General features: G+C 48.4%; 5 protein-coding genes across 7 annotated transcripts in view; 4 read left to right on the top strand and 1 right to left on the bottom strand.

Annotated features, from left to right (window-relative positions):
• Positions 1-13,912, top strand: part of LOC128421774 (zinc finger protein 84-like) — a 238,925-nt gene extending 225,013 nt beyond the window's left edge. The window contains exons 4-5 of the mRNA XM_053404958.1: positions 11,979-13,233; positions 13,322-13,912. Of these exons, the coding sequence (XP_053260933.1) occupies positions 12,129-13,233; positions 13,322-13,671 (1,455 nt within the window). The 5' untranslated portion in view covers positions 11,979-12,128 and the 3' untranslated portion in view covers positions 13,672-13,912. The remainder of the gene's footprint in view (positions 1-11,978; positions 13,234-13,321) is intronic.
• LOC128421742 (zinc finger protein 665-like) overlaps positions 1-14,612 on the top strand; it is a 168,821-nt gene that overhangs the window by 69,704 nt on the left and 84,505 nt on the right. Inside the window, exon 2 of one of the 3 annotated variants that reach the window (XM_053404918.1) lies at positions 7,526-7,698. The exons of the other annotated variants lie outside the window; for them this stretch is intronic. The gene's annotated coding sequence lies outside the window, so the exon portion shown is untranslated. The remainder of the gene's footprint in view (positions 1-7,525; positions 7,699-14,612) is intronic. 3 annotated transcript variants of the gene reach the window in all.
• The window catches only part of LOC128421703 (zinc finger protein 665-like), a 136,964-nt gene that overhangs the window by 50,479 nt on the left and 71,873 nt on the right, over positions 1-14,612 (bottom strand). The gene's annotated exons all lie outside the window — the stretch shown is intronic.
• The window catches only part of LOC128421723 (zinc finger protein 709-like), a 49,523-nt gene that overhangs the window by 22,346 nt on the left and 12,565 nt on the right, over positions 1-14,612 (top strand). The gene's annotated exons all lie outside the window — the stretch shown is intronic.
• Positions 214-2,240, top strand: LOC128421744 (zinc finger protein 665-like). The gene has a single exon (XM_053404923.1). It carries the CDS (start codon positions 300-302, stop codon positions 1,551-1,553), a length of 1,254 nt encoding a protein of 417 aa, XP_053260898.1. The 5' UTR covers positions 214-299; the 3' UTR covers positions 1,554-2,240.

The following is a 14,612-nucleotide window of genomic DNA, read 5'->3' as shown; positions in this document are numbered from 1 at the left end:
TTGGAATACATCAACAGACTCACACAGGGCAGAAATTATTTAAATGCAGGGAGTGTGGGAAGAACTTCAGTCATAGGGGAAACTTAACTTTACATCAACGGACTCACACAGGGGAGAACCCATTTAAATGCCTGGAGTGCGGAAAGAGCTTTAGTGAGAATGGAACACTTAGAAGACATCAACAAACTCACACAGGGGAGAAAACATTTAAATGTATCGAGCGTGGAAAGAGCTTCAATTCCAAGGCAACCCTTAGATCACATCAACAAACTCACACAGGGGAGAAACCATTTAAATGTATGGAGTGTGGAAAGAGCTTCAGTAAGAATAGATATGTTAAAATGCACCAGAGGATTCACACAGGGGAGAAACCATATAAATGTATCGAGTGTCAAAAGAGTTTTAGTGATAGTGGAAGCCTTAGAAGACATCAACGGACTCACACAGGGGAGAAACCATTTAAATGCATGGAATGTGGAAAGAGCTTCATTTTCAATGCAACCCTTAGAAGACATCAACAAACTCACACAGGGGAGAAACCATTTAAATGCATGGAATGTGGAAAGAGCTTCAGTTTCAATGCAACCCTTAGAAGACATCAACTGGCTGACACAGGGGGAAAACCATTTAAATGCATTGAGTGCGGAAAGTGCTTCAGTCAGAATAGAAACCTTAAAACACATCTACAGATTCACACAGGGGAGAAACCATATAAATGTTTGGAGTGTGGAAAGAGCTTCAGTTTCAATGGAAAACTTAGAAGACATCAACAGACTCACACGGGGGAGAAACCATTTAAATGCCTGGAGTGCAGAAAGAGCTTTAGTGATAAGGGAACACTTAGAAGACATCAACGGACTCACACAGGAGAGAAACCATTTAAATGTTTGGAGTGCGGAAAGAGATTTAGTGAAAATGGAACACTTAGAACACACCAACGGACTCACACAGGGGAGAAACCATTTAAATGCCTGGAGTGCGGAAAGAGCTTCAGTCAGAATGGAAGCCTTAAAACACATCTACAGATTCACACAGGGGAGAAACCATATAAATGTTTGGAGTGTGGAAAGAGCTTTAGTGATAATGGAAACTTTAGAACACATCAACAGACTCACACGGGGGAGAAACCATTTAAATGTATGGAGTGCGGAAAGAGCTTTAGTGATAATGGAAAACTTAGAAGACATCAACAGACTCACACAGGAGAGAAACCATTTAAATGTATGGAGTGTGGAAAGAGCTTCAGTTTTAATGCAGCCCTTCAAAGCCATCAACGGACTCACACAGGGGAGAAACCATTTAAATGTATGGAGTGTGGAAGGAGCTTCAGTCGGAGTGGACAGCTCAATATACATCAACCGATTCACACAGGGGAGAAACCATTTAAATGTTTGGAGTGCGGAAAGAGCTTTAATGATAATGGAACACTTAGAAGACATCAACGGACTCACACAGGGGAGAAACCATATAAATGCATGGAGTGTGGAAAGAGCTTCAGTCAGAATGGAAATCTTAGAAAACATCAGCAGACACACAGGGCAGAAACCATTTAAATGTATGGACTGTGGAAGCAGCTTCAGTCAGAGAGGAACCCTTGATTTATGTCAACAAACTCACACAAAAGACAAACCTTATAAATATGAGGAAAGTAGATAGAGGTTCAGTCCTAGTGGAAATTCTACATCAACAGACTCACGTACAGGAAGAACTTTAGGAGTTGAAACCCTTCAAACCATCAACAACCTCAAAGAGAAGAAGCAGTTTAAATGAAAAGATTGCAAAAAGTGCTTTATTTATAAAGGAGTGTTTATCTGGATTTCTGGTGGTCAGTGAGGATTAGGGCCAGGCGATATATTGTTCCAAACTGGTTTCTAGACCACGTCATGATAACCTTTCAAAAACAATTGATACGGCAACATACCAAGAATCACAGTGTGTGTTTCTGGGATGCCCATTTGCCTGGAAGCTTTTCTTCGTGAAGCCCCTGCAGATGCCGAGTTGCTGACTTCCCTCCCAGACGACAGGAAGCGACACACACACCTCCATTGCCCTGTGTCGTTCCAGCCTCTTTCCTCCCTTGCTCCCTTCTGCCGGTTTGTGTGCCTGACTTAGGTATCCTGTGTGCTGTATGATTTTACTGCTGAAACTGGATTTGCTCTCAGGCGCTAAGTTTTGTGCCTCACTGGGGACCCAGTGAGAACTGTATGCTTTGAAAGCTCAGTAAACTATTACTGAAGAAATTCTGCTGCTTCCCTGTGTGTTTTTGACCTCAGTGTGGGAATTGATCTACACGTGGCCCCTACTCTCCTCCTGCCCTGGAGTTGCTTTACTCAAGCATGCAAGACGGGTGCGTCTGTGTGCACTCAAAAGCAAATAAAGTAGGAGTCGCCTTTCTATGAGAGTACAGTGGTACCTTGGGTTACAGACGCTTCAGGTTACAGACGCTTCAGGTTACAGACACTTCAGGTTACAGACTCTACTAACCCAGAAATAGTACTTTGGGTTAAGAACTTTGCTTCAGGATGAGAACAGAAATCGCACGGCGGCAGCAGGAGGCCCCATTAGCTAAAGTGGTGTCTAGGTTAAGAACAGTTTCAGGTCAAGAACAGACTTCCGGAAGGGATTAAGTTCTTAACCTGAGGTACCACTGTAATGTGTTTTCAACTGTTTTATTGGTTTTTTTAAATTTTGTAATCTGCTCTAGGAGATTTGGATTACAGACAGGGAACTAACAGTAATGATGATGATGATGATGATGATGATGATGAAGAAGTTACATTGCTTAACATGCCCCCTCCCCAGTCATGAATACTTGAGGGCTCTCCTGGGTCCATCATGGTTGCTTGAGGCCCATGTCCAGCTCAGGCTACTTCCCCACCCCACAGACCTTTTGGAACAGAGAGGACATGGCCCTGGTCTTCCCTGCTCTGCACCAGATGGGATGGTTGCAACGCTCTCTGTGTGGAACTGCCTTGAAGGCAACTCGGGAACTGGCCCAAAATGCAGCAGCCAGATGATTGGCTGGGCTGCCTCTCTTTATGAATGGCATTTCTCTCCCACCTCTTTGCCCAAGGAGATCAAGGTGGCACCCATGGGTCTACCCCTCCCCACTGAGTCCCCCCAGAACAAACACATTGGATTCCTGTTTTAAAACAGTTGCACTGGTTGTTTCCTTTCCAGCAGGACCTCTCCTGCTCTCAATGCCTTGGCTTGTGAGACCTCCAGTGGTGCTTTCATAGAACTGTAGAGGTGGATGGCACCCCAAGGATCATCTAGCTCAACCCCAGGCAATCTCAGAGGGCAAACTTGCATCTGGAGGAACTGAGCACTGGAGGAGAAAATGAGCACTGCAGGATCAGGCCATAGGGCTGCCCCATAGAGCAGAGGAACCCCCCCCCCCATCGCCCTCTCCTCCTCCTCCACGGATTGGTCTCCTCCTCTTTTAACACCACCTTGATTGGTGGCCTCCCTGGCTCTTGGGAGGCAGTTCCACAGGTTTTACTCTGCCCTGCAAGAGGAAGCGCTTTCTCTTCTCTGCCCCCCTTCCTTCCTTCCTTCCTTCCTTCCTTCCTTCCTTCCTTCCTTCCTGCCTGCCTGCCTTCCTTCCTTCCTTCCTTGCACAGGTGAGGTTTTAGGGACCAGGGTAAATTTCATGTCTGAATGTTTCCATCTGCGGACAACCTCTGTTATACAAGGGGACTGATCCATACATCTGAATGAGGTTTATTTGCATGCATTTCCCCACTCTTGGACCCAAGGGGTCAGCAGCGCATCCATGCAAAGGAAGAGCAGAGCTGCCGCCCTCCTGCGACCCTCCGCGCCCTGACTTGCCCCCCTCTCGCCATGCAGCGCTGGGACCCCCGCTCTCCCCACGGGCCCTATCCTGGGAGAGAGGAGACTCACCGGATCCCAGCAGGCGCCCCCAGGCAGCCTCTGCAGAGCCGAACCAAGGGGACCCCCACACGCCCGACGTCTTGCAGGAAAGGGGGGGGGTTGGGCTTTCGCTCTGGAGGACCCTGCCCCCCCCGTCTTACTTTCCTCTCTAGGAATCCAGCTCGTTTCCGTTTAACCCTTGGCAAGCCGAGCGCACCCAACTCACGCCTCTCCTTCTCCCGAGAGCAGGAGCATCGCGCACCAATGGCATCCCGAGAAGGCGGAGCAGGAGAGGTTTATGGATTACTTCCGGCAAGGGATCCCTCAGTTATGGACAGCAGCTGAACGGCCCCCTAACAGCTGGCCCCTGAAGACGGGTCCTAAGAAATCTTCATGGGCTCCAGGTCCCTTCCGAGCACCATTCAAAGTGTTGGTGCTGACCTTGAAAGCCCCAAATGGTCTCAGCCCAGAAGAAGGGAAGGAGCGTCTCCACGTCCATCGCTCAGCGCGGACACTGAGGTCCAGCTCCGAGGGCCTTCTTGTAGCAAGGATTTTAAGGTACCTGTGACCCACTCAAATTGTGTCCAAGAATTGACAGACGCAGCAGTGGAGATAAAGAAAGTGATATTTATTGCTAAGCAATAATTGACCCAGTTAAATCGTTTCCAGGGACTGGGCGTCTTAGCTCTAGCGCCCTGAGGCTTTATACCTGAGTACATACATCATAGATCATGACATAATCAAATACAATCGCACACGGCAGCAAAAATAAAACCAATGAGCGAATTCAAGCCTTGCCCCCTGATCATGTAAAGAGTTCCCTCCCAACTTCTGCATTCCTCAGTCTGAACATTAGTCCGACCTTTCCCCTAATAAAAAGGAGAAAGGAACTGTATTCGGCCCTTACGCTCTCCTACGCAACATCTGCCAAACAGGGACATTTTGCGGTTAGCATCTTCCTGTTTTTAGCTGCTCAGGACCCTGTCTGGACAGGAGGAAAATGCCAGCACAGCAGATTTATTGCTTCCCCCCTTATGTTAGCGAGACATTGAAAAGAACAAGGGGAGAGAACTGGGGCAGAGTTCATTTTGGATTTTTCAAATCTAAGCATTTTGCCCGAAGCTTTGCAGAAGCCTTCATGATTCAAACATGGATTATATAAAAAGCATTACGTATAAGGATATATGGTTATATATGGTTATATATGGCTAACTAATTATATGGAAAGCATAAGGGTAAAATTCCTCCAGGTGGTCCTGCTTCATTCTGGCAGGTCCCTCATTGCGAGAAGTGAGGTTACAGAGGGCCTTCTCGGTTGTGGTGACTGCCCTGTGGAACACCCTCCCACCAGATGTCAAGGATATAAACCATTATACGGCCTCCATTGACGCCTGAAAGCAGCTCCGTATCGGGAAGCTTTTAATATTTCATGTTGGGTTATCTTTTCTTCTATTCTTTGGGAAGCTGCCCAGAGTGGCTGGAGCAATCCAGTTTGATGGGTGGGGTACAAAAAAAGTTGTTGTTGTTGTTCGACACCCAGCTTTTGATAGGGCTGCTTCGTTCTGTGCTTTTGGACTCCTAGGTGGGCTTATGGTTCTGGTGCTTGTGGATCTCATGGGATTTAATGTCATGCCATTATAAATGCACGGGGATAAGCGCATTTACAGAGACACATTTCCACAAACCACCAAAACTCCGGCATGTAGCCGCAGGTGATACAATAGGAGCCTTTCTGCAAATGGCCTTTGCAACACAACTCACTGGGTGGTTACAAAGTATACACATTTGCCTCTTTGCAATGTAGCCCCGTTTCCTCAATGAATCCACCCATTTCTTGATGAAATGTAACTTCTGCCAGGAAAACCTGAGCTGAAATAGTAAGGAGAGCAAAACAGCAGCCCTGTCTGACCCCCGTCAGCCTCCAGACGCCCCCAGTCACGTGGCAGGAGATTCTTCCTGAGCCCCCCCCCCATCAGTGATGATCCAGATATGACCCATTGATGATCCACATGATCCAAGCAGACTGGTCCAAAGAGCAGGTCTCTAGGCCTGAATGAAACGGGTCTGCGGTGATGGATTCTGGAGTCAAGAAATCCTCCCTTTCCAGTGATCTCTCAGGCTGGCCAGGAAAAGGCAGGGAGCAGGAATCGCCAGGCATCCCGATGGACAGACTTGTAACGTTGCCCAAACATGAACTCGGAGTCTGATCTGATTTCCATGCAGAACTCATTTTGTGACTTCGCTGTTGGATTGTCGGGATCAGCCCCTCCCCCCTCTCCTGATCCCAGAAGGAAGACCGGGCGGGGGGGATTTCCTCTCCTCCTTCCCCCCCACCCGCTCAACACTTACCCTCCCCTCCCGGCACATCCTTCTCTCATCCCGCCCCCGCCATCCCAAATCCCTCCCCCCATACATTGCTCCTCCTCCTCCTCCTCCTCCAATCCGGCTTCGCTCCGGAAATGAGGGGGGGAACCCCCCTCCCAACCTGCCTGCTTCTCCCGCAAGTGGAGCTTCCACTCCGGATTGCCGCTCTGCCCCGTAGATCTAGGGGGGGCGCTTTCGGAAAGGGGAGGAGGATGGGAAGAGGAGGATCCCCGCCCAACGTGGATGTTGCAGGAAAGGAAAGAAGAATCGCGAGCGAGGACAAAGAGGTAAAGAGGTTGCGGGGGGGGGCGGAGAGAGAAGAGGACCCAGAGACCCCGCCAGCTCCCCAAAGCGCCTTTCGTGGGCCCCGTCGGCAGGGCCTGGATCTCTGCACGCGTGCTGCGAAGGGGGTTTTTCTCGGCCCCTTAGGCGCCTTGACAGGGGCGGGCATGGGACCCCCACCCAGGGAGTCCCCATGAGAACCCCATCGCCCCGTGTCCCCCGCGCAGGCATCCCCGGAGCGCTGGGGGCTTCGCGCAGAGAGAGTTGGGCCACGAAAGGGTTAATCAGCACGAGGGATAGAGACCCCTGTCCCTCCCCTGCTTGTCTTGGGGGGGCGCCTCCGGCTGGAGAGATGGGGGCACAGGGTGTGGGGTGAGCAGAGCCAAGGGAGCCTCTGGATGCAGGGTAGACTCAGGAGAGAGGGAGGGGGTCAAGGAAGTGGGGGGAGGGAGGGGAGCATCCCTGGGACAGGGAAGGGCAGCATTGGCGGGGGGGGGGAGAGATAGGAAGGACAGTCTGGGTAGGGCGTCTCCATCATGACGCCCACGATGAATCTCCAGAGGTGCCGCCTTGACTTCTCCCTCCTGCCAGGAATGCCCCCCCCCCAAGGCGACCAGAGAGGGATCCCTGGAAAGTGGGGGGTCCAGTCCCCCCACCCCTTCCTTCCTGCAGTCTCCATCCTCTTCCCACCCCATAAGCCCCTGCCCTGTCCAGACACAGCGATTCTGCCCAGTCCAACCATTGGTCCCCTGGAGAGGAGAGGAAATCCTGAGAGGAAGAGGGGAGGGGAGAGGCCTTCTCGGAAGCGACTCTTTGTTTCCACAATCCCACCCAGGAAGCAGCCAGAAACCTTTTCCTCTCTCTCAGGCTTCCATCTTTATTGTCTTTTCCACTGCCTGGTTCACTGAGGATGAGGATAATGTACACCTGTCCTCAGAAACGAGTGCAGAGTCCATGAAATAGAAGTTGCACCTCAAAACATTTCTGTTCCTCTTATTCTTTGTAGGCAATGTCAGAGTGACTGACAAGCTGAGATACAATCCTTCAGCATCCGACGACAACGACTACATGAATCTTCCTAGTCAAAGGACCCATTTTCATGATAGACAGTGCCTGTGGCTGGAGGCTCTACACTCAGGGTTTGCCTGTGGAGGCCAAAGACTGCCAGTATTAGCACAGGTGAGGTGTGTGACCTCCCCAAATTTACAGAATGTATATGAATGAGATTTCCTGGGTGGGATTATAGTTTATGGCAACCCTGTGATTTTCTCCACCCATAACATTTTATGAGCTGATATAGCAGTACGAGCTCCAAAATAACTTTTAAAAACCCCACAAGACCATCATCATCATCATCATCGCATTTATACCCCCAGCCCTTAGTTTGCCTCCCCATGATCTAAAGAAAACACCAGCTTTGAATCATACAGAGTAAAACTACCAGAACCTTCTTGAACAAATAGGTTAGGAATTATCGCTATACATTATATCTGTACTTTTCTATGCCTGAAAAATGCAACCATGACACAGTGGGAATGTTCAGGGATGCAGGAGAGGATATATTGTTTGATTATATCCTTTCCAACTTGTGCTAACAAGTTGTACAATTTAGCAGAGTAACATTCCCCTTTTTAAACTTACAGCGGATGCATTTGCTCAGGCTCGCTAAAGCCTCTAAAATAAGTTTCCTTGGTAATTTCCCCTTTAGTCCCTCATAAAAAGATAGACACGACACAGTCTTCTATAAAAGTATAAAAAGAGTTTACTCACACATTCTGTTCACAAATGGATCCCAGAAGGCAGACTTAAGTTACAAAAGTTACATACACCTGGAAACTATCCCATAAGGAGACAGCCCAAGAAAGCATCTTAGGCTAAGCAGATGTTGCTTCTTCGACGAATGTAGTCAGAGAGAGAGTGGCTGACCAGTCCTGCTCTTTTGTTACCTGGGCAGGTGAGTTCGCGCCCACCTCTAGTCACATGCAGAAGAAGTCTGTCCCAGCCTAGGAGAAACCGGAAGTTCTGACTGGCTGCTCCAGACATCCCCTTTTATTTCCACTCTAGGGATATTGTACTTGACTGCTCTTGTGTTTCACATCCCACAGACACTTTAAAAGTCAGCACCAACAGTTTGAATTGTGCTCGGAAATGCGCTGGGAGCCAGGGGAGATACTTTAGAAATAATGTTATGTGGTCTTAGTGGCTGCTCCCAGTAACTAGTCTAGCTCCCCCATTCTGGATTAGTTGCAGTTTCAGAGTCACCTTCAAAGGTAGCCCCATGTAGAGCAGCTGGCAGTACTCCAAGCAGGAAATAACCAGAGCATGCACCACTCTGGCCAGACAGTCTGCAGGCTACTTGGGTCTCATCCTGTGTACCAGATGGAGCTGCCAGACAGCTGCCCTGGACACAGAATTGATCTGCGCCTCCATGCACAGCTGGGAGTCCAAAATGACCCCCAGGCTGCACACCTGGTTCTTCAGGGGCACAGTTATCCCATCAGGACCAGGAATGCCCCCATCCTCCCCCAGGGACAGTATTTCTGTCTTGTCAGGATTCAGCCTCAATGTGTTGGCCGCCATCCATCCTCCAACCACCTACAGACAGCCACACATGGCATTCACCATCTTCACTAGTTCCAATTTGAAAGAGAAGAAGAGCTGGGCATCATCCACATACTGGTGAACACCCAACCCAACCCCCCTGATGATCTCTCCCAGTGGCTGCATATAGATAGTAAAAAGCATAGGGGAGAGGATGAAGCCCTGGGGCACCCCACAAGTAAGCATCCAGGGGTCTGAACACCACTCTCTGGACATGGCCCAGGAGGAAGGAGGGGAACCACTGCATAACAGGGCCCCCAGCTCCCCTAGAGGGTCCAGAAGGACACCATGGCCAAAGGTCTCCAAAGCCGCTGCTAAGAGATCCAGCAGAACCAGGAAACAGCTTTCCTCTCAATATCTATCCCATTGGAGATAATCAGCCAGGGCAGTTCAAGTCCCATGATGAGGCCTGAGTCCCCATTGGAAGGGTCAGGGTGGCAGGAGCTTTCCTGGTCCTGCACCCCCAAAAGCTTCCGCCACAATACTTTTATTAGCTTTCAAGGGGCCACCGGATACTTTGTCTTTTCAAATACTTTTACAGGGGCGTATGATGTAAACAGCACTTCTGTTTTCCTTGTTCCACATCGGAGAGACTTTGATAAACAGGTTTGAGCTCGTTTCTGCGCTTGAAACCACTGTGTTAGCAGCACTGCAAGCATAGGCAGTGTGTTTGGGGGTCCTGGGCTGTCTATACAACAAGACCCCCTTCTCAGCCTGGCTGATATGGTCCCAAGGAAAGCAGAGCAGTATGTTTGGCACCAGCTTGGCTGCAGGAGTTGAATGAAGAAGGTGTGCAGGACACCATCCAACCATCTTAGAGACTCCACTCTGGATTTGTGTAGGTTTTCCTCCATAGCCTTTTCTTCCCCTGAACATAGCTCAAGAGGCAGTGAAAGTTTAGGAGCAGAGTTTTCCTTCTCGATGGGCTTCCTTCCCCGGTTGACGATCCCATCGGCCCTTCACTTTCCTCTGCAGCATGGGCAGAATCTGCCTTCTGGACTGTGGGATTCACTGTTGTTCTCCTCCTCTCCATCGACCAGGGCCTGCCTTCACCTGCAGCAGAATTCCCTAATACACCAAGGATTTGAGACCCATCAACTATCCTCGCCTGGTTTTGCCAGCCGGTTGAAGCGATTCCTGGGATTGTGGCCCCTGTTGCATGATGACATCTTCTGGAAGCCACGGGTGAGAGCTGAGTGCAGGGTGGGGACCAATGGTGGATAAATTACCCCATAAGGTGCATGACATGACCTCCACCAAAGGTACCCAGATATTTGAGACAGATAAGGAATAAATTCACGTCTCTGGAAATATCACAACATCAGGCCATCAATAAATCAACACTACATATTCAAGGATGAAGGGATAAATACAGTTTGTCAGTGCCAGATTAGGGTAGTCTTGTGTCAGAAGAGGGGCTTGAGATCAGGCAGCACATCATCATTATAAAGAACCATTGGGATTCCCATTTGCCATCTTCTTTCCTTCTGCTTCTCCTGCTCTCTCAATGCAATGCGAGGCATGTAGAGGGAGGTCCATCTCCAAGAACAGGAGCTTCCCTGAGCACCCATTCAGCTGACCCCAAGCACCAAGTCTTGTCACTAATTCTCTGACTGACCCAGACCACAGTCCATGGAAAAGATGTAGACCAGGGTCTCACATAATAGTCCACATGGACCTCCTGTGGCCAATGGGACTGTGCAGGTGATTCATAAACGTCTAGAGGTGGATGGAGGATTATGATGCAGAGGATGGGGAATGTCCAAAGGAACGATGGAGCGGAGAAAGAGAGGACTGTTTCTTGGACAGAGAGCAGCTGCCTTTTCTGTGAGGAAACAATTGATTTGAAAAGGCTGTATTCCAAGATCATGCTGCTTTATTAACGATGATTGAGGATTATTGTCAGCGCTGCCCAAGGTCCCAGCTCACACAAGACCAACGCTGCTTCTTGCTCAAGTTAAAAAGTCTTTATTGAAGTTCAGTCTCATTTCCAGACGCGCAGCGCGCAACGCTACATCTATCCATCAGACCGTAGAAGTCCCATCTGAATCTCCTCCCCCCTGACACCAGCTTAAGATTCTAGCCTTACTCCACCTCTTCCTCTGTTCCTTCTTTCTCTGGGTCCTTCTGCTAGTCGGAGTCTCAGCCCTCCGAGATTCTTCTGACGCTGATTCTCCCGACTCTTCCCCCCCCCTCTTTCGGGCTTTAGGACCTGGCTCCCAATCCGGGTTTTCTGCTGTCCTGCGCTCCTCCACATTTGAACTTGGCGCGCGCGCGCAGCCTCCCACTTTCTTTCTGACCGTTACACTTGTGTCACTGCTCCCCCTTTCGGGGAGGCTAGCTGGACCTGGCCTTCCCTCCGTCTCCCCACTCCCCGATGGAGGAGAAGCTGGTCCTGACTCACGTGACTCTTCCCCCCCACTGCGCTCTGGTGGGGGAACTGGCCCTACTCCTCCGCTACTCCTTTGGGACTCCCCTCTGGTTCCTTGTTTATGGATCGTCCCCCCTGGGACTCGCCTCGCCCTTACCATAGGCGCCCCCTCCTGGGAATCTTCTGATTCGCTGGAGAAGCTCATGGAATCTCTCGGTCCACTGTCATATTCCCCTACGCTCCCCTCTGATTCCTCTCCTCCGCTCTCTATTTGCTCTCTCCCCTGCTCTTCTGCTCCTGAGCCTCTGACAATTATGAAAGGTGGTGATGCATTACTATCATTTGATGACATTGCTTTTTCATTTCCAAAAAATTGGGAACATGGGTAGGACATGGGAGAATGTAGGAGATGTTGAAATAAGAGAAGGGGCTAATGGCGCTTGATGTGTTCTCTTTCCCTTTGTTCTCTTTCTTGTAACCCAAACAGGATTTCCTTTCCTCCCACTCTGAAGAAGGTGATGGAGAAGACATTCAGAATTCCAGGGGATGGGGCACCTTTCATTTCATTAGGAATAGAAATTAAAATGTGTGAAATGTGGGATATGCTTCATTGAATGAGCACACATAGCTCACATCAATGACTCCAAGAGGGGAGAAAACATTTAAAGGTATGGAGAGTGGGAAAAGTTTCACTGATAGTAGAAAACTTAGAACGCATCAGCGGACTCACATGGACAAGAAAGGATTCCAATGCAGGGAGTGTGGGAAGAACTTTAGTCTAAGAGGACTCCTCAATATACACCAGCGGACTCACACAGGGGAAAAACCATTTAAATGCATGGAGTGCGGGAAAAGCTTCCGTCAGAGTGGACACTTAAGTGCACATCTACGGACTCACACGGGTGAAAAACCTTTTAAATGCAGGGAGTGCGGAAAGAGCTTCAGTAAGAGTGGACACTTAAGTTCACATCAACGGACTCACACGGGTGAAAAACCATATAAATGTATGGAGTGTGGAAAGAGCTTCAGTAAGAGTGGACACCTCAATAGACATCACCAGACTCACACAGGGGAGAAACCATATGAATGCAGGGAGTGTGGGAAGAGCTTCAGTCGGAATGGAGAACTTAAATTACACCAGCGAACTCACACTGGTGAAAAACCATATAAATGTATGGAGTGTGGCAAGAGCTTCAGTCAGAGTGGGCACCGCAATATGCATCAACGGACTCACACAGGGGAGAAACCATTTCAATGCATGGAGTGCGGAAAGAGCTTTAGTGAAAATGGAGCCCTTAGAATACATCAACGGACTCACACAGGGGAAAAACCATTTAAATGTATTGAGTGCGGAAAGAGCTTCAGTCAGAATGCAGACCTTAAAAAACATCAACGGATTCACACAGGGGAGAAACCATATAAATGTATGGAATGTGGAAAGAGCTTCAGTTACGATGCAGGACTTAGATCACATCAACAGACACACACAGAGGAGAAACCATATGGATGTATGGAGTGTGGAAAGAGCTTCAGTCAGCTTGGAACCCTTAGAATACATCAACAGACTCACACAGGGGGAAAACCATTTAAATGCATTGAGTGTGGAAAGAGCTTCAGTCGAAATGGATACCTTAGAACACATCAACGGACTCACACAGGGGAGAAACCATTTAAATGCTTGGAATGCGGAAAGAGCTTCAGTTACGATTCAGGCCTTAGAAGACATCAATTGACTCACACAGGCAGGGGGGAAACCATTTAAATGTATTGAGTGCAGAAAGAGCTTCAGTCAGAATGGAGACCTTAAAACACATCAATGGACACACACAGGAGAGAAACCATATAAATGTGTGGAGTGTGGAAAGAGCTTCAGTCAGAGTGGACACCTCAATATACATCAACGGACTCACACAGGGGAGAAACCATATAAATGTGTGGAGTGTGGGAAGTGCTTCAGTTTCAATGCAATGCTTAGAAGACATCAACGGACTCACACAGGGGGAAAACCATTTAAATGCATTGAGTGCAGAAAGAGCTTCAGTCAGAATGGAGACCTTAAATTACACCAGCGGACTCGCACAGGGGAGAAACCGTTTAAATGCATGAAGTGCGGAAAAAGCTTCAGTCAAAGTGGAAATCTTAGAAAACATCAGCAGACACACAGGGAAGAAACCTTTTAAATGTATGGCATGTGGAAGGAGCTTCAGTCGGAGTGGAACCCTTGATATACATCAACAAACTCACACAAAAGACAAACCACATAAACGTCAGGAAAGTATATTGAGGCTCAGTCCTTGTGGAAGTCCTACATCAACAGACTCGTGGCCAGGAAGAACTTTACCAGTTGACACCCTACATACCATCAATAACTTTAAATGGAAGGATTGCAGAAAGTGCTTTAGCTATAATGTAATGTTTAAGAAACATGAAGGGACCTTCAAAGGAGAGAACCCATTTATATGTATGGAGTGAGGGACGTGTTCCTCTCAGAGTCCACTCTTCTTCACGGCAATAAACTCAGAGGAAATCTGTCTTCCTGCTTCCGGGCCAGCTGAGTCTGTTTCTCTTGTCATTTTCTCGTAGCTAGGTAATTCCCCTCTAATCTGCTCTGTGTCTGTGTCTCTCCCTCCTTCTGAGACCACTGGAAATGAAGGGGATGACTTTCCCCCCTCCAGCTCCTCTTCTGAGGAAAGATGATCGGCCTGAGAATGGATTCCCCCCTTAAGGTGAGGGACCTCAACGGAGTCCCTTCATTAGAAATGGACAGGACAGAAAGGGACAGAATATCTAGAAAAGGGAGACCACCACATACATGTTTTCAAATGGTGGACAGCTTAAACCTAAGGGATGCATGGAGAGACAAAAATCCACTGGAGAAACAGTTCACACTCTTTTCAGAAGCCTAACAATCGTCAGGGAGAATTTATGCAATCTAGATCTCAAATAATTTAATAATAGAAATTTAAAAAAACAGAGATTCACCCAAGGACAATAACAGATCATAATCCAGTGATATTAGAATTAGAAAATAAACAAAAGGGTAATAAAAGATGGCGATTAAATGAGAATTTATTAAACGATGAAAATCTGGTGATTAAAGCACAAGAATTGTTGAAATAAT

The sequence above is a fragment of the Podarcis raffonei genome, chromosome 10, assembly GCF_027172205.1.
Source record: "Podarcis raffonei isolate rPodRaf1 chromosome 10, rPodRaf1.pri, whole genome shotgun sequence".
Classification (NCBI taxonomy): Eukaryota; Metazoa; Chordata; class Lepidosauria; order Squamata; family Lacertidae; genus Podarcis; species Podarcis raffonei.
This window is presented reverse-complemented; position numbering and strand designations above follow the sequence as displayed.

Coding starts and splice junctions, on each gene's coding strand:
- LOC128421744 (XM_053404923.1), top strand. CDS start 300: ATGGAGTGTGGAAAGAGCTTCAGTAAGAATAGATATGTTAAAATGCAC.